The 22,335-nt window shown below is 47.4% G+C and overlaps 1 protein-coding gene across 3 annotated transcripts in view; it reads left to right on the top strand.

The window, feature by feature from the left end:
* Positions 1-22,335, top strand: part of KCNT2 (potassium sodium-activated channel subfamily T member 2) — a 1,050,204-nt gene that overhangs the window by 1,014,957 nt on the left and 12,912 nt on the right. For all 3 annotated transcript variants that reach the window (XM_030206382.1, XM_030206381.1, XM_030206379.1), the window contains one exon: positions 21,316-21,613. In XM_030206382.1, the coding sequence (XP_030062242.1) occupies positions 21,316-21,613 (298 nt within the window). The remainder of the gene's footprint in view (positions 1-21,315; positions 21,614-22,335) is intronic.

Raw genomic sequence — 22,335 nt, 5'->3', positions numbered from 1 at the left:
TAATTAGATGAGTCTATTTTTAATTGAAAAAACTAAGGCCCCTGTTTACTAAGCCTCACTGTAGACATGCAACGTTCTTTTCCTCACAATCATACTTTACATTTCATAAGAAAATAAAAACGTTCTTATTCAAGAAATATGTTCTTTAATTAGACTTCTACTTGTCACCAAATAACCATTGTAATTCTCAGAGGAATGTTCTGATCTCTATATCCCCTAGGATACTTGTTAGCCGCTTAGAACTGGAAATGTGTTAGGGTATAAGTACAAGTGTAATATAATGTTAGTTGGCTGAAGTATTTTTATAGTATGCATTTTATATTTGATATATTGGTGGTTTATTTATGTTTGATACACCACCAGGTTACTTATGATGGCCTTTCATTTGTATGATTTTATTTTCTTAATTTATTTATCACAGTACATATATATTTATATGGTGAGATACTTTTAGTGTTCTGTGTTGTTTAGTATATTAGATGTATAGTTAATTCATGTATACCTGGGTGTATGTTAGATATGTATGTGATATAAGTACATAAGTATTGCCATACTGGGAAAGACCAAAGGTCCATCAAACCCAGCATCCTGTTTCCAACAGTGGCCAATCCAGGTCACAAATACCTGGCAAGATCCCAAAAAAGTACAAAACATTTTATACTGCTTATCCCAGAAATAGTGGATTTTCCCCAAGTCCATTTAATAATAGTCTATGAACTTTTGCTTTAGGAAGCCGTCCAAACCTTTTTTAAACTCCACTAAGCTAACTGCCTTTACCACATTCTCTGGCAACGAATTCCAGAGTTTAATTACACGTTGAGTGAAGAAAAATTTTCTCCAATTCGTTTTAAATGTACTACATTGTAGCTTCATCGCATGCCCCCAGTCCTAATATTTTTGGTAAGCATAAACAGATGCTTCACATCTACCTGTTCAACTCCACTCATTATTTTATAGACCTCTATCATATTTCCCCTCAGCCGCCTTTTCTCCAAGCTGAAGAGCCCTAGCCACTTTAGCCTTTCCTCATAGGGAAGTCGTCCCATCCCCTTTATCATTTTCGTCACCCTTCTCTGCACCTTTTCTAATTCCACTATATCTTTTATAAGATGCGGCGACCAGAATTGAACACAATATTCGAGGTGCGTTTGCACCATGGAGCTATACAAAGGCATTATAACATACTCATTTTTGTTTTCCATTCCTTTCCTAATAATACCTAACATTCTATTTGCTTTCTTAGCCGCAGCAGCACACTGAGCAGAAGGTTTCAATGTACTATCAACGACGACACCTAGATCCCTTTCTTGGTCCATGACTCCTAACGTGGAACCTTGCATGACGTAGGTATAATTCAAGTTCCTCTTTCCCACATTCATCACTTTGCACTTGCTCACATTAAACGTCATCTGCCATTTAGACGCCCAGTCTCTTAAGGTCCTCTTGTAAATTTTCACAATCCTCCCGGGATTTAACGACTTTGAATAACTTTCCTGCTTATAATCAAAAGAGAAAAACGCCTATATTGCGACCCAAATCGGGAGATGGACGTCTTTCTCCCGTGGGCGCCCAAATCGGTATAATCGAAAGCTGATTTTGGGCGTTTCCAAATGCAATTCGTCGCAGAAACGAATAAAGTTGACGGGGGCGTGTCGGAGGTATGGTGAAGGCGGAACTGGGGCGTGGTTATCGGCCGAGGAGAGATGGGCGTCTTTAGCTGATAATTGGAAAAAAAGGCGTTTTTACCGCGATTTTGGGTCACTTTTTGTGGACCCTTTTTCTTCACAAACAAGTCCCAAAAAAGTGCCCCAACTGACCAGATGACCACTGGAGGGAATCGGGGATGACCTCCCCGGATTCCCCCAGTGGTCACTAACCCCCTCTTACCAAAAAAAACCCCACTTTACAAAAATTTTTCCAGCCTGTATGCCAGCCTCAAATGACAGCAGAATATGTTCTATCCTGTGACAGCCTTTCCCTGATGTGGCTCTCGGGTGAGTGTGACACCTTTTCTGTTATGCGCACTGCAGAGTCACATCAGCAATGCATTGTCGTGGGTATAGGGTATTGGGCTCAGTGATTCCACTAGCTTGTGTTAAATGCTCACGATGTTGGTAGTTGGTAGGCTGTACTCCCATGGTGCTTTTCCCCCTGCTTACTGGGTCAGAGTGTGCCCTGTTTTGTTTCCGGTAGTCCATGTGGTAGTGGCCATTTTTGTAAGTCAGTTTTAGATCCCTTTCACGTGTTAGCCACGTTACAGAACTTAGTTCTTATCTTCAATGTGGCTGAAAGAGGGCATTGTACAGCATTCTGCCAGCTCTGACCTACTGCTAATCTCAGTACCAGGGAGACTCTTTGCCAGTGGGGCACAACCTCTGATCTGCAGTTAACTGTGAGTAAGCGTGCTTATTCCAATAAAGGACGTTTTCGGAGAGATTAGTCTTCAGGTGTCAACTGGTGTGCCAATATTATATAACAGCAACAAGTCCTAGAGGCCTGTGTGTATGCAGGTCCCTGGAGCACTTTTAGTGGGTACCGCAGTGCACTTCAGCCAGGTGGACCCAGGCCCATCCCCCCTACCTGTAACACTTGTGCTGGTAAATGGGAGGTCTCCAAAACCCACTGTACCCACATGTAGGTCCCCCTTCACCCCTAAGAGCTATGGTAGTGTTGTACATTTGTGGGTAGTAGGTTTTGTGGGAGGGGGGTTGGGTGCTCAGCACCCGTGGTAAGGGAGCTATGCATGTGGGAGCGTTGTCTGAAGTCCACCACACTGACCTCTAGGGTGCCCAGTTTGTGTCCTGGCATGTCAGGTGGGCGAGTGTACTACGAATACGAATCGTGGCCCCTCCCATGACCAAATGGCTCGGATTAGGACGTTTTTGAGCTGGGCGTTTTTAGTTTCCATTATCGCTAAAAAAAACAAATGCCCAGCTGGAAAACGTCCATTTTTTCAAAAATATGGTCTGTCCCGCCTCTTCACGTACCCTTTTTTGGACATAGACGCCCATGGAGATAGGCGTTCGCGTTCGATTATGCCCCTCCACATGTCATCAGCAAATGTAATTACCTCACTAGTTACTCCCATCTCTAGGTCACTTATAAATATGCTAAAAAGCAGCAGTCCCAGCACAGACCCCTGGGGAACCCCACTAACTACCCTTCTCCATTGAGAATACTGACCATTTAAGACTAAACTAGATCCTGCAGTGCCTGCTAGATTCTATCTGTTAATGCTGTGGTACAAAGTTTTTAAAACTAAGTGGAAAAGACTATGGAGATTAGGTGATAAAATTTGCTTTTTATATTTTTATTTTGCCTAACACTAACCTACAGTTCCTCCTTTCAGTGGCGTAGCCAGACAGCCAATTTTGGGTGGGCCTGAGCCCGAAGTGGGTGGGCACAAAATTTTATCTCTGCCGCACCCCCTTCCTCCCCCTATTCTCCACCTCTCCCCCAGCACCTCCCAACTCAAAATAGAAACAGAAACACTTTAGCTCATGAGGAAAGTGACATCCGCTATGCACATTTCTCAAGCTATCATATTTCAGTTAAGATTCAAAATAAAATGCCTTTTCTACCTTTGTTGTCTGGTCATTTTCATTTTTCCATCATGTTGATCCAGTTTCTCTTTTGAACTTTCCAATCTTTCTGCTATTTCTCCTTCAAGCAGCTGCTGTCCATTTGTCTTTTTCTCCTCTCTTGTTCCATTCCCTCACTTCACTTGCCTCTGACATATTCACCTTTCCATTTTAGCTCTTTCCTCTGTTTTTTTTTCTTTTCTTTTCTCTGTCCACCCAAATTTTATCCTAACCCCATTCCTTTGATTTACTTTTCAGATACCTGTCAGATTTCCATTTCCTTTTCACACACTAGTTCTCCTATTCCCCATCTCTCTACTTCCCCAGCCATCCATTCCCTTCCATCTTCAATCTATTCCCCATTACCATATTTCTTTCCCCTGTAATCACCATCCTCCTCACGTTTATTTCCTTGCCACCCTCTTGGCCTCTCCCACATGGTTCCACCTTTCCCAGTGTCTCTCTCCCTCCACCCTTCTAGCCCAGCATCTGCTCCCTCTCTTCTCCCCACCCATCACCCCCTCCCAGCATCTTCCTGTCACTTCTCTCTTTCATCTTGCCCCCTTCCCCTGTGATCCAGTGTGGCCAGAATTTCCCCCACCCATCCTGTTTCTTTCCATCCCCCCCTCTCTCCCCCTTCGCAGCATCTCTCATCTCTCTTAGCAAAGAACGACAACGTGGATGCAGCAGCTCACAGGTTTGCTTGCTGTGTTTTGAATGAACGGCGACGCGACAGCTGCGCAGGGGAGTGGAAACAGAAATTTACCAAATGGCTTCCTTACAGTGGACTTCATAGGCTGGCTGGCTCACTTGCACTCCACTCCTGAGGTTGTAGCAGCGAACTGGCGGGCGGGGTGCTACTCTCCAATAGTAAAAGCAGCAAGCTGGCAGGTTCACCTCCGTCCTTCGCTTCCCTGCCCTCTCTGCGTCCCGCCTTCCTGTGATGTCATTTCCTTTCAGGCGGGCGGGACGCAGAGAGGGCAGGGAAGCGAAGGATGGACTCGAACCTGCCGGCTTGCTGCTTTTACTACTGGAGAGCGGCACCCCGCCCGCCAGTTCGCTGCTGCGGGCGAAGATTCGAAGATACGGACGGACGGGGATGGACTCGGACTCTGGGTGGGCAGGCGGGCCTGAGGCTAAATTGGGTGGGCCCACATGTAGCTACGCCCCTGCCTCCTTTAAACCCCAATCTTTAAGTTCCCAAAACACAAAGCAAAATAGCGTTCACTTACCAGAGAAATGTCCTCTTCTCTCGGAACTTCTCAGAAAGAAAGTTCAGTGGGACCTTTATAAGTACATAAGTATTGCCATACTGGGAAAGACCAAAGCTCCATCAAGCCCAGCATCCTGTTTCCAACAGTGGCCAATCCAGGTCACAAATACCCGGCAAGATCCCAAAAATGTACAAAACATTTTATACTGCTTATCCCAGAAATAGTGGATTTTCCCCAAGTCCATTTAATAACGATCTATGGACTTTTCCTTTAGGAAGCCGTCCAAACCTTTTTTAAACTCTGCTAAGCTAACCGCCTTTACCACATTCTCTGGCAACAAATTCCAGAGTTTAATTACACGTTGAGTGAAGAAAATGTTTCTCTGATTCATTTTAAATTTACAACATTGTAGCTTCATCGCATGCCCCCTAGTCTTAGTATTTTTGGAAAGCATGAACAGACGCTTTCCTCTTTATATAGTTTTGAATATAAGGGGCCTTTTTTAAACAGGCTCTTTGAAGCTGACTGAGCAACCTATGCAAGTATTCTACTTCCCCACACCTTAATTAACACTTAATTGAGGTTGCTGGATGAACTACCTCTCCAGCAGCCAAGGAACAGAAAATAACAGAGAAATGTCCTCTCTCTCGGAACTTCTCAGATACATGGCATGTACATATATTTTTGCTATTGTTTTATATGTATACATATATACATACTCGATTATTTGCATAATTTTTAGGGGCCCTTTTACAAAGGTGCATGGGTACCTACGTGCATCCAACATGCATCAAATTGGAACTACTGCCTGGCTACCACGTGCCCCGGGCGGTAATTTCATTTTTTGACGCACACCCAAAACATACAGTAGGAAATATTTTCTATTTTCTACCATGTGGCGTTTACCTGGTGGTATTCGGCAGTATAGGCACACTGGCAGTTTACCACCTGATTAGCGGGTGAGACCTTCCCATTAAGTCAGTGAGTGGTGGTAAGGCCTCAGGCCAAAATGGATGCGCGCTGGTTTTAATTTTGCCACATGTCCATTTATGGCCACAAAAAAGCCTTTCTTCCAGGTGCACTGAAAATGGACCTGCGTGTGTCCAAAACACATGCCTATACCGGCGCAGGCCACTTTTAAGCGCACCTAGGGCCCCTTAGTGAGTTATACGTTCAAGTTAGTGGTTCACTGCTTTTTTAGTAGATTTTCTAATGCCATTTTGAATCTGTGTATTGTATTTATATTTTAATTTTTTGAATGTTTGTATCCTGATGATGTAATATAGTAATATAATGGTATAGTAACGTGGAGGGGCATAATCCAACGTCACCGGCGATCTATTTTGGCAGCGGCGTAACAGCTGGCCGGAACCGTATTTTCAAAAAAGATGGCCGGCCATCATTTTTTTCGATAATATGGTTTAGCCCGGCCAAATGCCAGAGTTCGCCGGGGTTGAGATCGCCGGTTTTTTCATCGATAATGGAAAAAACTGCTGGCCATCTCAAACCTGGTGAAATGCAAGGCATTTGGTCATGGGAGGAGCCAGCATTCGTAGGGCACTGGCCCCCCTGACATGCCAGGACACCAACTGGGCACCCTAGGGGTCAGTGCGGTGGACTTCAGAAAAAGCTCCCACATGCATAGCTCCCTTACTTTGGGTGCTGAGCACCCCAACCCCCTCCCCCCCCCCAAAAAACCCCACTACCCACAAATGTGCAACTCTACCGTAGTTCTTAGGGGTGAATGGGGCAACTACATGTGGGTACAGTGGGTTTTGGAGGGCTCCCATTTACCAGTACAAGTGTTACAGGTGGGGGGGGGGGGGGAATGGGCCTGGGTCTGCCTGCCTTAAGTGCACTGCGGTACCCACTAAAAGTGCTCCAGGGACCTGCATACATGCAGGCCTCTAGGACTTGTTGCTGCTGTATAACCTTGGCACACCAGTTCAGACCTGAAGACTAATCTCTTTGAAAAAGTCCTTTATTTGAATAAGCACGTTTACTCACAGTTAACTGTAGATCAGATGTGGTGCCCCTCTGGCAAAGAGTCTCCCTGGTACTGAGATTAGCAGTAGGTCAAAATACTTAATGGAAATTCTGGGAATGTTAGAGAGTTCACTGCCACCTATAACACGAGCTTATTATATTCAAGCAGATGTGAAAACATCAGAAGAATTACCTGTACAAGGTGCAATGAATCTCACTACATTCCTAGAATCCTCTCTTGAGGTTATAACTCAGAGGACCACTTTATTGGTAACATTTGCTTTGGAAATTGATAGAGATGCAGTCCTCAAACTTTCCCTGAGATATTTGGATTCTCTGTTTATGGGTTCAAAAGTTTTTCCTGACTTGTCCAGGGAAACTCAGAAGAGACGTAGGATGTTTTTATTGTTACGTCCAAGGGTGATAGCAATTGGCGCAGATTTCCTTCTGAGATTCCCCTGTATATGTAGAATAAAATTTCAATCCAAACAATATCAATTTTTTGACCCAAAACAGTAGGAGGATTTTCTTAAAGAGCAGAGAAGAAGTCAATGTACAAGTTTAGTCACATATGTAACAATCAGGAATTAAGCAGCTCGTTTGATTTATTATTTGTGAAATTTTCTTAATTTAAGTATAAAGATTTTTCCTTTTCCTTGGATCAGTTTCCTATTTTTGTGGACGATAGGTAACATATTATTGTATTTTTGAATGTACCATTTCTTTGTTGAAAGATTCTGTTTCTGTTTTAGTGTATTATCACTCATAAATGCATATGATTGTTAAAAATTAATAAAAGAGACGTTAAAAAAAAAAAAAAAGCAGTAGGTCAGAGCTGGCAGAATGATGTACAATGCCCTCTTTCAGCAACATTCAAGGTAATAACTAAGTTCTCTAACGTGGGTAACACATGAAAGGGGGATCTAAAACTGGCTGACAAAAATGGCCATTACCTCAAGGACTACTGGAAACAAAACTGGACACACTCTGACCCAGTTAGCAGGGGGAAAAGCACCATAGCAGTAGAGCCCACTACCCTACACCCACCACAATGCATTGCTGATGTGACTCTGTAGTGCACCTAACAGAAAAGGTGTCACACTCACCCGAGAGCCACATCAAAACCAGGGAAAGGCTGTCAGAGGATAGAACACATTCTGCTGTCATAGAGGTGGGTACGGCATTTGAGGCTGGCATACAGGCTGGCAAAAAAGGTTTTTAGTTTTATTGTTTTAGTGTGGAGGGGGTTGGTGACCACTGGGGGAGTACGGGGAGGTCATCCCCGATTCCCTCCAGTGGTCATCTGTTGAGTTGGGGCACCTTTTTGAGGCTTGGTCGTGAAAATTAAAGGACCCAGTAAACCTGGCGAAATACTGCTGAAAGCTGCATTTTTTTCCATTATCCGCGAAAGCCGGCCATCTGGTATCCACACCCATGCCCGCCCATGTCCCGCCTTCGCTATGCTGCCGACACGCCCTCTTGAACTTTCGCCAGCGAGGCGACGGGAAAGTGGCAATGCTGTCAAAAAAGCCGCTTTCGATTATACCGATTTGGCCGCTTTTGCGAGATCGCCGGCCATCTCCCAATTTATGTCGGAAAATGGCCGGCGATCACTTTAGAAAATAAGCTTTATAGTAGATCACGGCAGATAAAGACCTGTACGGTCCATTCAGTCTGCCCAACAAGATAAACTCATTATATGTGGTATGCAAGTATATTTAATTTTAAATTTTGATTTTTATGGCCTTCCTTTAGACGTGGAGGGGCATAATTGAACAAAAACGTCTATCTCCATGGGCGTTTATCTCCGAGAACAGGTCCGTGAAGGGGCGGACCGAACCGTATTTTCGAAAAAATAGACGTCCATGTTTTATTCGACAATTTGTGAGCTGGGCGTTTTTGTTTTTCAGTGATAATGGAAAATGAAAGCGCCCAGGTCAAAAACGAATAAATCCAAGGCATTTGTTCATGGGAGGGGCCAGGAGTCGTAGTGCACTGGTTCCCCTCACATGCCAGGACACCAACCGGGCACCCTAGGGGGCACTTTTACAAAAATAAAAAAAAAGGTAAAAGAGCTCCCAGGTGCATAGCACCCTTCCCTTGGGTGTTGAGCCCCCCAAATCCCCCTCAAAACCCACTGCCCACAAGTCTACACCATTACTATAGCCAGTGCTTTTTTTGTGCCGGTACGCAACGGTATGGCGTACCGGCACCTTTTTTTTTTGCTCCCCCCGCCCCGTGAGTCCATGTCCCGCACGCAGTGCCAGCCCCCATTTCCGGCCGCTGCTGCTTCTCCTGTTGATCAGCAGCAGCCTCTACACAAAGAAAAAGATTTAAAAAAAAATTGAAACCTGGCTGAAACGCGGCACCCCGGCACTGTAGACAGCCATTAGGCATTGGCTGTTGCCCCGCAGCCGCTCCTCCTCTTGCCTCTACGTCACTGCGCTCCTCCGGGGTCTTCCTCCAGGGGCAGTGACGTAGAGGCAAGAGGAGGAGCGGTTGTGGGGCAACAGCCAATGCCTAATGGCTGTCTACAGTGCCGGGGTGCCGCGTTTCAGCCAGGTTTCAATTTTTTTTTAATCTTCTTTTTCTTTGTGTAGCAGCGGCCGCTGCTGCTCAACAACAGGAGAAGCAGCAGCGGCCGGAAATAGGGGCTGGTGCCGCGTGCGTCGCGTCTTCGCGCCGTTCGCGCCAAACTTGGCAGGGAGAGGGAATCCAACAGAGGGAAGGATTGGGGAGAGAGAGAGAAAGAGGGAAACCAACAGAGGGAAGGATTGGGGAAAGAGGGAAAACAACAGAGGGAAGGATTTGGGAGAGAGAAAACAACAGAGGGAAGGATTGGGGAGAGAGAGAGAAAACAACAGAGGGAAGGATTGGGGAGAGAGAGAGAGAGAGAGGGAAAACAACAGAGGGAAGGATTGGGGAGAGAGAGAAAGAGGGAAACCAACAGAGGGAAGGATTGGGGAGAGAGAGAAAGAGGGAAACCAACAGAGGGAAGGATTGGGGAGAGAGAGAAAGAGGGAAACCAACAGAGGGAAGGATTGGGGAAAGAGGGAAAACAACAGAGGGAAGGATTTGGGAGAGAGAGAAAACAACAGAGGGAAGGATTGGGGAGAGAGAGAGAGGGAAAACAACAGAGGGAAGGATTGGGGAGAGAGAGAAAGAGGGAAACCAACAGAGGGAAGGATTGGGGAAAGAGGGAAAACAACAGAGGGAAGGATTTGGGAGAGAGGAAAACAACAGAGGGAAGGATTGGGGAGAGAGAGAGAGGGAAAACAACAGAGGGAAGGATTGGGGAGAGAGAGAAAGAGGGAAACCAACAGAGGGAAGGATTGGGGGGGAGAGAGAAAGAGGGAAACCAACAGAGGGAAGGATTGGGGAAAGAGGGAAACCAACAGAGGGAAGGATTGGGGAAAGAGAGAAAGAGGGAAAACAACAGAGGGAAGGATTGGGGAGAGAGAGGGAAAACAACAGAGTGAAGGATTGGGGAGAGAGAGAAAGAGGGAAACAACAGAGGGAAGGATTGGGGAGAGAGAGAGAGAGAGAGGGAAAACAACAGAGGGAAGGATTGGGGAGAGAGAGAGAGGGAAAACAACAGAGGGAAGGATTGGGGAAAGAGGGAAAACAACAGGGAAGGATTGGGGAGAGAGAGGGAAAAACAGATGGAAGGATTGGGGAGAGAGAGGGAAAAACAGATGGAAGGATGGGGAGAGAGAGGGAAAAACAGATGGAAGGATTGGGGAGAGAGGGGAAAACAGATGGAAGGATGGGGATAGAGAGAGAGGGAAAACAGGGAAGGATTGGGGAGAGAGAGAAAGGGAAAACAACAGAGGGAAGGATTGGGGAGAGAGGGGAAAACAGATGGAAGGATGGGGAGAGAGAGGGAAAAACAGATGGAAGGATGGGGAGAGAGAGGGAAAAACAGATGGAAGGATTGGGGAAAGAGAGAGGGAAAACAGATGGAAGGATGGGGAGAGAGAGAGGGAAGATGCTGGATGGAAGAATGCAGAAAGAAATAGGGGAGACACTGGAAGGATGGGGAGAGAAAGCAGAGCTGCTGGATGGAAAAGGGGAATAGAGAAAGACTGGAGAATAAGAGGAAGGGGCATGGGGAGAACAAGGGTGAGGAAAAGATGAAAAGCCACAGGTAGATGAAGGACATTAAAGAATGGATAGTAAGAATGAATTAAATCTGGACAGAGAGAGAGCCTGAAAAATATTGAAGAAAGCAAAGAAAAAGGAGACAAAAATGACAAATGGCACAGAAGAGTTAAGCGAAAAGAAAAGAAAGCAGAATCACAGAATGGGACCAATATGGAAAGAAAAACAGTCACCAGACAACAAAGGTAGAAAAAAATCATTTTATTTTCATTTTAGTGTTTGTAATTATGTCCAATTTGAGAATTTACATTGGCTGTCTTATTTTGCACTGGGTATACTGGAGCTGTAAGAGCTTACAGAGATTATTTATAATGAAAAAAATCACGTTATTTTTTTCTCCTATAGTACTATAATATTTTCAATGATGTCTGTTTATATGCGCCATGGCTGGTATAGGGGGTGTGGTTAATGTGGGTGTGGCTATCATAGGGGTGGAGCCATATGTGGTGACCCCGCCCATAATGAGTACCGGCACCTTTTTTTCTACAAAAAAAGCACTGACTATAGCCCTAAGGGGTGAAGGGGGGCACCTACATGTGGGTACAGTGGGTTTGGGGGGGCGGTTTGGAGCGCTCCCATTTACCAGCACGTGTAACATGTGGGGGGGGATGGGCCTGGGTCCACCTGCCTGAAGTCCATTGCACCCCCTAATAACTGCTCCAGTGACCTGCATACTGCTGCCAGGGAGGTGGGTATGACATTTAAGGGTGAAAATAAAAAGTTGTGAAGCGGCATATTTTGTGGTGGGAGGGGGTTTGTGACCACTGGGGGAGTCAGGGGAGGTCATCCCCGATTCCCTCCAGTGGTCATCTTGTCATTTAGGGCACTTTTTGGGGCCTTATTCGTGGAAAAACAGGGTCCAGGAAAAGTGCCCTAAATTCTCGCTAAAAACGCATATTTTTCTTCCATTATCGGCGAAAGGCACCCATCTCTGGTCACCCGATAACCACGCCCCAGTTCCGCCTTCACCACGCCTTCGACACGCCCCCATCAACTTTGTCCGTATCCGCGACGGAGTGCAGTTGAAAACGTCCAAATTCGGCTTTCGATTATACCGCTTTATTCGTTTTTGTGAGATAAACGTCTATCTCTCGATTTGGGTCGCAATATAGACGTTTTTCTTTTTCAATTATAAGCTGGATTATGTACTGCTGATGCAGGCCATTAGCCCGCAACATGGACCATATTGGGTCCTTTGCTATTTTAATAAAGGATTGTTTTGAATTCTTCAGTTTGTGTTGTGTCTGTTCTTCACTGTTCTTGTACTATTGGTGAAGACTTTCCTGCTTATTTTCGAAAGGAGAAAAACGCCCATATTCGAGAGATGGGCGTCCGTTTCCCGTGGGAGGCCAAATTGGTATAATCGAAAGCCGATTTTGGTCGTCTTCAATTGCACTCTGTCACGGGAACGAATAAAGTTGACGGGGGCGTGTTGGAAGTGTGGTGAAGGCGGGACTGGGGCGTGGTTATCGGCCAAGCAGAGATGGGCGTGCTCGGCTGATAATGGAAAAAAATGGTGGTGTTAGTGAGAATTTAGGACACTTTTTTTGGACCCTTTTTTCTCACGAACAGGTCCCAAAAAAGTGCCCTAAATGACCAGATGACCACCGGAGGGAATTGGAAATCACCTCCCCTGACTCCCCCAGTGGTCACTAACCCCCTACCACAAAAAAAACCCACTTGCAAAAATCTTATTTCCCAGCCTCTATGCCACCCTCAAATTCCGTACCCACCTCCATGACAGCAGAATGTGTTCGATCCTCTCACAGCCTTTCCCTGAGTCAGATGTGGCTCTCGGGTGCACTGCAGGGTCACATCAGCATTGCATTGTGGTGGGTGTAGGGTTTTGGGCTCCATGATTTCATTAGCTTGTGTTGGTAGTTGGTAGGCTCTTCTCCCATGGTGCTTTTCCCTCTGCTTACTGGGTCAGAGTGTGCCCTGTTTTGTTTCCGGTAGTCCACAAGATATTGGCTATTTTTGTAAGTCCGTTTTAGATCCCTTTCGTGTGTTAGCCACGTTACAGAACTTAGTTCTTACCTTGAATGTTGCTGAAAGAGGGCATTGTACACCATTCTGCCAGCTCTGAGCTACTGCTAATCTTAGTACCAGGGCAACCTCTGATCTTAAGTTAACTGTGAGTAAACGCGGTTATTGAAATAAAGGACTTTTTCAGCGAGATTAGTCTTAAGGTGTGAACTGCTGTGCCAAGGTTATACAGCAGCAACAAGTCCTGTCCCTGGAGCACGTTTAGTGGGTAATGCAGTGCACTTCAGGCAGGCGGACCCAGGCCCATCCCCCCTACCTGTACCACTTGTGGTGGTAAATGGGAGCCCTCTAACCCCCCCCCCAAACCCACTGTACCCACATGTAGGTGCCCCCCTTCACCATTAAATGCTATGGTAATGGTATAGAGTTCTGGGGAGTGGGTTTTGGGGGGGATTTGGGGGTCTCAGCATCCAAGATAAAGGAGCTATGCACCTAGGAGGTAATTTAATGTTTTTTCCTATTTTTTAAAAGTGCCCCCTAGGGTGCCCGGTTGGTGTCCTGGCATGTGAGGGAGACCAGTGCACTATGAATCCTGGCCCCTCCCATGACCCAAAGCCTTGGATTTGGTCGTTTTTGAGCTGGGACGCTTCGGTTTCGATTATCGCTGAAAAATGAAAACGTCCAGCTCAAACAAACGCCCATATCTCAAAAACGCCCACATCCAATGCATTTGCCTGGCACAAACCGTATTTGCGAAACTAAAGTTCTCCGAGGACAAGCAGGCTGCTTGTTCTCACTGATGGGTGACATCCATGGCAGCCCCTCCAATCGGAATCTTCACTAGCAAAAGCCTTTGCTAGCCCTCGCGCGCCGATGCGCACCGCGCATGCGCGGCCGTCTTCCCGCCCGAATCCGGCTCGTGCCGGCCAGTCTTCTTTTGTCCGCGCTCGGTACGGTCGTATTTACGCCGTTCGCGCCCCGAAAGTCGACCTCGCGCGTCTTTTTTGGACTTCGCTAAGAAAAAAAAAAAAAACATTCGGAAGGAGACCTTTTCGGTCTGTTCCCCTTCCTATATTTCTAGTTTTGCTCCGTTAAGTTTTCTTTCGTCGTCGGGGTAGGCCCCTTGGAGGCCTCGGTTCGAAGTTTTTCTTCCCCTTTTTTTGTGGTGCCATCTTCGCCATTACGAGTTTTGATCTCGCCGGCGCGATTTTTCCGCCCATGACATCGAAGTCTCCCAGTGGCTTCAAGAAGTGACCCAGTGCGTCGTGTCTTCAGTGTCTGGGGGCTGGGCACCGCCCGCAGGCCTGTAGTCTGTGCTCTCTTTTACAAAAGCGGACTCAGGTAGCGAGATTGGCCCAGTGGAACGTTTTGTTCTCGGGCTCTTCGTCGGCATCGGCACCGGGAGTATCGAGTGCATCGACGTCGCCAGCGTCCACACCTTCATCCTCGGCCGCGATTGAATTGAGTGCATCGAGGCATCGACCCTCTGCATCGGGGCTGAGACATCGGAAGGCTGCGTCGGTGGTACCGGGACCTCCTCGTCTGCTGATGTCGTCGGACGGTGGTGCTTCGTCTGGAGTGCAGGTGAGGGCTGTCCATTCCCCTGCTGGTGGCGGTGAGCCTTCGGGTGGGTCTCCCCTACCCTGAGGGCTCCTGCGGTACAGCCCCCCCGAGACCGGCCTTCTTCGGCCTCAGCCCCGAGGAAGCGACAGTTGGATTCTACGTCCTCCTCGTCGGTGCCGGGAAGCTCCGGTGACATGCTTCGTCTCAAGAAGTCGAAGAAGCATCGACACCGGTCCCCTTCCCGTGTCAGCACCGAGAGCTCTGGGTCGCCGAGGGAGTCGGCACCCAGTAGGCATCGGCACCGAGAGGACCGCTCACCCTCTGTTCAAGAGGTGTCGATGCGCTCCACTATGGACAGCCCGGAACAGCCTCACAGCCCGGAACAGACTCTGACATCGACGCCTGCATCGGCTTTTTCCACAGCCGCTCTGCACGAGAGTCTCCGGGCCATTCTCCCAGAGATCCTGGGAGAGCTGATGCGCCCTTCCCCTCCGGTACCGGGGGTGCTTGCGCCACTGGTACCGTCGAGTGAGGTGCCGGCTGGCCCCTTGCCCGGGGTGAGGTCTCCGATGTCGGCGGAGGGAGCTTCGCCGGTGCGGGCGAGGGAGTCTACCTCTCGACGCTCCCACCGTGGCCGTGGTTCCACGGAGTCGAGCCGGGCACGGCTTCAGACACAGGTCCACGAACTTGTGTCTGATACCGACGGTGAGGCCTCGTGGGAGGAGGAGGAGGACATCAGATATTTCTCTGACGAGGAGTCTGATGGCCTACCTTCTGATCCCACTCCCTCTCCTGAAAGGCAGCTTTCTCCTCCCGAGAGTCTGTCTTTCGCTTCCTTTGTCCGGGAGATGTCTAGGCCATCCCCTTCCCGGTGGTTGTGGAGGACGAGCCCAGGGCTGAGATGTTTGAGCTCCTGGACTATCCTTCTCCACCTAAGGAAGCGTCCACAGTACCCATGCATCATGTCCTCAAAAAGACATTTCTGGCGAACTGGACCAAGCCATTAAGTAATCCCCACATTCCCAAGAAGATCGAGTCCCAGTACCGGATCCATGGGGACCCAGAGCTGATGCGCACTCAGTTGCCTCACGACTCTGGAGTTGTGGATTTGCCCCTAAAGAAGGCTAAGAGTTCTAGGGAGCATGCTTCGGCGCCCCCGGGCAAGGGCTCTAGAACCTTAGACTCCTTTGGGAGGAAGGCCTACCATTCCTCTATGCTCGTGGCCAAAATTCAGTCTTACCAGCTCTACACGAGCATACACATGCGGAACAATGTGCGGCAGTTGGCGGGCTTGGTGGACAAGCTCCCCCCTGAGCAAGCCAAGCCATTTCAGGAGGTGGTCAGGCAGCTGAAGGCGTGCAGAAAATTCCTGGCCAGAGGGGTGTATGACACCTTTGATGTTGCGTCCAGGGCCGCTGCTCAAGGTGTGGTGATGCGCAGACTATCATGGCTGCGTGCCTCCAACCTGGAGAATAGACTCCATCAGCGGATTGCGGACTCGCCTTGCCGTGCGGATAACATTTTTGGAGAAAAAGTTGAGCAGGTGGTAGAGCAGCTCCACCAGCGGGATACCGCTTTCGACAAGTTCTCCCGCCGGCAGCCTTCAGCTTCTACCTCTACAGGTAGACGATTTTTTTGGGGAAGGAGGACTGTTCCCTACTCTTCTGGTAAGCGTAGGTATAACCCTCCTTCTTGACAGCCTGCGGCCCAGGCTAAGCCCCAGCGCGCTCGCTCTCGTCAGCAGCGTGCGCCTCAGCAAGGCCCCTCGGCTTCCCAGCAAAAGCAAGGGACGAGCTTTTGACTGGCTCCAGCAGAGCATAGCCGACATCCAAGTGTCAGTGCCGGGCGACCTGCCAGTTGGAGGGAGGTTGAAAGTTTTTCACCAAAGGTGGCCTCTCATAACCTCCGATCAGTGGGTTCTCCAAATAGTCCGGCAAGGATACACCCTCAATTTGGCCTCCAAACCTCCAAATTGTCCACCGGGAGCTCAGTCTTACAGCTTCCAGCACAAGCAGGTACTTGCAGAGGAACTCTCCGCCCTTCTCAGCGCCAATGCGGTCAAGCCCGTGCCATCCGGGCAAGAAGGGCTGGGATTCTATTCCAGGTACTTCCTTGTGGAAAAGAAAACAGGGGGGATGCGTCCCATCCTAGACCTAAGGGCCCTGAACAAATATCTGGTCAAAGAAAAGTTCAGGATGCTTTCCCTGGGCACCCTTCTCCCCATGATTCAGGAAAACGATTGGCTATGCTCTCTGGACTTGAAGGACGCCTACACACACATCCCGATACTGCCAGCTCACAGACAGTATCTGCGAATTCAGCTGGGCACACGTCACTTCCAGTACTGTGTGCTACCCTTTGGGCTCGCCTCTGCGCCCAGAATGTTCACAAAGTGCTTGGCTGTAGTAGCAGCGGCACTTCGCAGACTGGGGGTACATGTGTTCCCATATCTCGACGATTGGCTGGTGAAGAGCACATCCGAGGCAGGAGCTCTACAGTCCATGCAGATGACTATTCGCCTCCTGGAGCTACTGGGGTTTGTGATAAATTATCCAATGTCCCACCTTCTTCCAGTGCAGAAACTCGAATTCATAGGAGCTCTGCTGGACTCTCGGACGGCTCGTGCCTATCTCCCAGAGACAAGAGCCAACAACTTGTTGTCCCTCGTCTCGCGGGTGCGAGCGTCCCAGCAGATCACAGCTTGGCAGATGTTGAGATTGCTGGGCCACATGACCTCCACAGTTCATGTGACTCCCATGGCCCGCCTTCACATGAGATCTGCTCAATGGACCCTAGCTTCCCAGTGGTTTCAGGCTGCTGGGGATCTAGAAGACGTGATCCACCTGTCCACGAGTTTTCTCAAATCCCTGTATTGGTGGACGATTTGGTCCAATTTGACTCTGGGACGTCCTTTCCAAATTCCTCAGCCACAAAAAGTGCTGACCACGGATGCGTCTCTCCTGGGGTGGGGAGCTCATGTCGATGGGCTTCACACCCAAGGAAGCTGGTTCCTCCAGGAACGCAATCTGCAGATCAGTCTCCTGGAGTTACGAGCGGTCTGGAATGCTCTGAAGGCTTTCAGAGATCGGCTGTCCCACCAAATTATCCAAATTCAGACAGACAACCAGGTTGCCATGTATTACATCAACAAGCAGGGGGGCACCGGATCTCGCCCCCTGTGTCAGGAAGCCGTCAGCATGTGGCTCTGGGCTCGCCGTCACGGCATGGTGCTCCAAGCCACATATCTGGCAGGCGTAAACAACAGTCTGGCCGACAGGTTGAGCAGGATTATGCAACCTCACGAGTGGTCGCTCAATTCCCGTGTAGTGCGACAGATCTTCCAGGTGTGGGGCACCCCCTTGGTAGATCTCTTCGCATCTCGAGCCAACCACAAAGTCCCTCAGTTCTGTTCCAGGCTTCAGGCCCACGGCAGACTGGCATCGGATGCCTTCCTCCTGGACTGGCGGGAGGGTCTGCTGTATGCTTATCCTCCCATACCTCTGGTGGGGAAGACTTTGTTGAAACTCAAGCAAGACCGAGGCACCATGATTCTGATTGCTCCTTTTTGGCCGCGTCAGATCTGGTTTCCTCTTCTTCTGGAGTTGTCCTCCGAAGAACCGTGGAGATTGGAGTGTTTTCCGACCCTCATCACACAGGACGAGGGGGCGCTTCTGCATCCCAACCTCCAGTCTCTGGCTCTCACTGCCTGGATGTTGAGAGCGTAGACTTTGCCTCTTTGGGTCTGTCAGAGGGTGTCTCCCGCATCTTGCTTGCTTCCAGGAAAGATTCCACTAAGAGGAGTTACTTCTTTCTATGGAGGAGGTTTGCCATCTGGTGTGACAGCAAGGCCCTAGATCCTCGCTCTTGTCCTACACAGACCCTGCTTGAATACCTTCTGCACTTGTCTGAGTCTGGTCTCAAGACCAACTCTGTAAGGGTTCACCTTAGTGCAATCAGTGCATACCATTACCGTGTGGAAGGTAAGCCGATCTCGGGACAGCCTTTAGTTGTTCGATTCATGAGAGGTTTGCTTTTGTCAAAGCCCCCCGTCAAACCTCCTACAGTGTCATGGGATCTCAATGTCGTTCTCACCCAGCTGATGAAACCTCCTTTTGAGCCACTGAACTCCTGCCATCTGAAGTTCTTGACCTGGAAGGTTATTTTCTTGGTGGCAGTTACTTCAGCTCGTAGGGTCAGTGAGCTTCAGGCCCTGGTAGCCCAGGCTCCTTACACCAAATTTCATCATAACAGAGTAGTCCTCCGCACTCACCCTAAGTTCTTGCCAAAGGTTGTGTCGGAGTTCCATCTGAACCAGTCAATTGTCTTGCCAACATTCTTTCCCCGTCCTCATTCCTGACCTGCTGAACGTCAGCTGCACACATTGGACTGCAAGAGAGCATTGACCTTCTATCTGGAGCGAACACAGCCCAACAGACAGTCCGCCCAATTGTTTGTTTCTTTTGATTCCAACAGGAGAGGAGTGGCTGTGGGGAAACGCACCATATCCAATTGGCTAGCAGATTGCATTTCCTTCACTTACGCCCAGGCTGGGCTGGCTCTTGAGGGTCATGTCACGGCTCATAATGTTAGAGCCATGGCAGTGTCGGTAGCCCACTTGAAGTCAGCTACCATTGAAGAGATTTGCAAAGCTGCGACGTGGTCATCTGTCCACACATTCACATCTCAATACTGCCTGCAGCAGGATACCCGACGCGACAGTCGGTTCGGGCAGTCAGTGCTTCAGAATCTGTTCGGGGTTTAGAATCCAACTCCACCCCCCTAGGCCCATGTTTTTTCTGTTCCAGGCTACACTCTCAGTTAGTTGGAAAATTGTTAGGTCAATCTCAGTTATGTCCTCGCCGTTGCGAAGGTCCAATTGACCATGTTTGTTGTTTTGAGTGAGCCTAGGGGCTAGGGATACCCCATCAGTGAGAACAAGCAGCCTGCTTGTCCTCGGAGAAAGCGAATGCTACATACCTGTAGAAGGTATTCTCCGAGGACAGCAGGCTGATTGTTCTCACAAATCCGCCCGCCTCCCTTTTGGAGTTGTGTCTTCCCTTCTCTTTGTCTTGCTACATATGAGACTGGTCGGCACGAGCCGGTTTCGGGCGGGAAGACGGCCGCGCATGCGCGGTGCGCATCGGCGCGCTAGGGATAGCAAAGGCTTTTGCTAGTGAAGATTCCGATTGGAGGGGCTGCCGTGGACGTCACCCATCAGTGAGAACAATCAGCCTGCTGTCCTCAGAGAATACCTTCTACAGGTATGTAGCATTCGCTATAAACGTCCATCTTTTTCGAAAATACGATTCGGCTCACCCCTTCATGGACCCATTCTCGGAGATGGACGTTCTTACACATGGGCGTTTGCATTCGATTATGCCCCTCTTTGTCTTCCCTTCCTTTATTTTTTCCTAACAGTATATGACCACATATGATTCTGGCTGCTTTTCTGCTGGTATTTTATAAAAATACATAGGTGCTTATGTTTCTTATCAAATTGACTTACGATAGGCGCCTACTTTGCCTTCCAACACAGGTCACCATTATAAAATTACCCTCTTACTGTGATAGAGACTGTGATGACAGAGCTCACAAAGCTCAACTGTTCTGCCTTTCATTGTTTCAGTTTAATCAGCATAGAAAAACCATGTAGGTAATTTTCTTACAAAACATACATAGTTCATGAAAAAACCTGGACCCTATAAAGGTCGCACAAATATACATTCCAAAATCTGAGCGCAGTCTTGAAATGTGCGTGCAATTTAATGAGCCAATTATTGGCAGCAATTGGGTGCTAACAATCAGTTACTAACTGACGCCAATCAGGATTTGTGTGCACCTCTGGCTGAGAGCTATACAATAAGGCAATATACCAAACTTCCATTGTGTATATCTCGAAAGGAGGCATGGCCATGGCAGTAGCATGGGCATGTCATAGGCGTTCCGAAAATTTGTGGATGTAGTTTAGAGAATATTGGGTCAGTGTGTGCATAATTTTGGTGCCAGCATTTACATCAGTTTTCAACAGCAGTAAGTCTGGCACCCATAGTTAGGTGTGAAATCTGCGCTTAAGTGCTATTCTACAAACTAGTGCTTAATGCTGATTTTATTTCAGTGCCTAATTTGGAGTGCCATTTATAGAATCTGGTCCAAAATGCCAAGTTTTGCTTTGTTGATAATTTTGTATGTAAGCGTGGCATCATTACATTTCTGTTTTGCATATCTGGGTCAAGCTTGGTGATTTTAGAAGAAAGTGAGTTTGGGCAAATATGCGCTAAGTAACAATATCGTCATTAGTGAGTTGTTTTCTTTTTTGATGGAAAATATTCAAATAGCACTGATAAACATAGGATAATGGTTGAATTGTTACATGTTCTTTTATCTGGGTTTAATTTCTCATACAGATGTGTCATACAGGTGGAGTTGTCTAATTTGAACTTAGATCTTGACGCTGGCTGGACTTTCTAGCCACCAATAGGTTAGAGCCATAGCGTTGCTTAACTGGAGCAAGAATATAGGACTATATTTGCCACTCTTAAAATGTGATCTAGTGTAAAAAGCACCAGTAAAGGTAACATGAGGCTGTTGGAACTGTGAATCTTTGCATTGTGTTGCTTGATCAATGACCTGTTAATTAAACCTTAGTTTTCAATTTAGCAATTTATATTAATAATTGTATGCATTATACAATTTATATTAATGATTGTATGCATTATATGTAGTTCTGTAGCTATATGTTCAAGAATAGAAGGGAAGATTGTTTTGAATACATTTAAAATTAATTCCTGACCCATTAGATTACTGACATGATTTTCCTTTTAAAGTCTCAAATCTCCATCAGTGTTGAAGAATGGGAAGATACAAAAGATATCAAAGAACAGACTGGCTTCCGTAGCAATCATCGGAATTCAACATCCAGTGACCAATCAGATCACCCCTTATTAAGACGAAAAAGCATGCAGTGGGCCCGGCGGCTCAGCAGAAAAATTCCAAAGCACTCCAGCAAAATGGCTGAACGAATAAACCAGCAGCGTTTGAACCTTTGCAAAAGGTCAGAAAGACAGGAACTTTCTGAACTTGTAAAGAATAGAATGAAGAACCTCGGCTTGTCAACAGGATATGGTATGACATTAGAGTTATGGTTTATTTAGGGTTACTTTCACTTAGCTGACTGAAAATTAATTGCAAACTCATCAGTTCAGAACTTAGTTATTTTTATTACTTAGAAACTTTCAAGTCCACATTTAGCAACTTAGTTATGTTTGTTTGTTTTTTATTGCCAACTACGGTGGTCAACAAATATCTGGATATTCTGTCCTACTATCTGAATACTAGCCAGCACTCAAAACCCAGATAACGCAGTCAGCACCAGAACATATTCGGATATTGGCAATATTTAGTCTGCTAGATGGATAACTTAGGACAGACTTCTATCTGTCCTATGTTATCTGGATAACACATTGAATATTGCCACTATCCAGATACATTCCAGGATCACCTGGCTCCGCCCTGGCACTATCCACATAGTACCGAGATGGTCTGTAAGAATATTCAGATGCACTATCTGGATAGTACTGCTGAATATCTCAGTCAGCAGCACTTATCCGAATAGCAGGTACAGTTATCTGGATGAGTGCTTTTGAACACTGACCTATTTATTTTATAATAATTTATTAAATCACAAATCCATATACAAGTATGTCCCACTTTGTTACATAACGGAGCAGTATTATTTGGTGGATGTGCATGAATGAAAGCATACAGTGTTGACCTTCCTGAATCTGAATGATTTGAGAGACAAGATCATTAAGAGGGCTTGTAGCAATTAAAGCAGGGGTATTAAA

This window comes from Microcaecilia unicolor, chromosome 6 (assembly GCF_901765095.1).
Source record: "Microcaecilia unicolor chromosome 6, aMicUni1.1, whole genome shotgun sequence".
NCBI lineage: Eukaryota > Metazoa > Chordata > Amphibia > Gymnophiona > Siphonopidae > Microcaecilia > Microcaecilia unicolor.
This window is presented reverse-complemented; position numbering and strand designations above follow the sequence as displayed.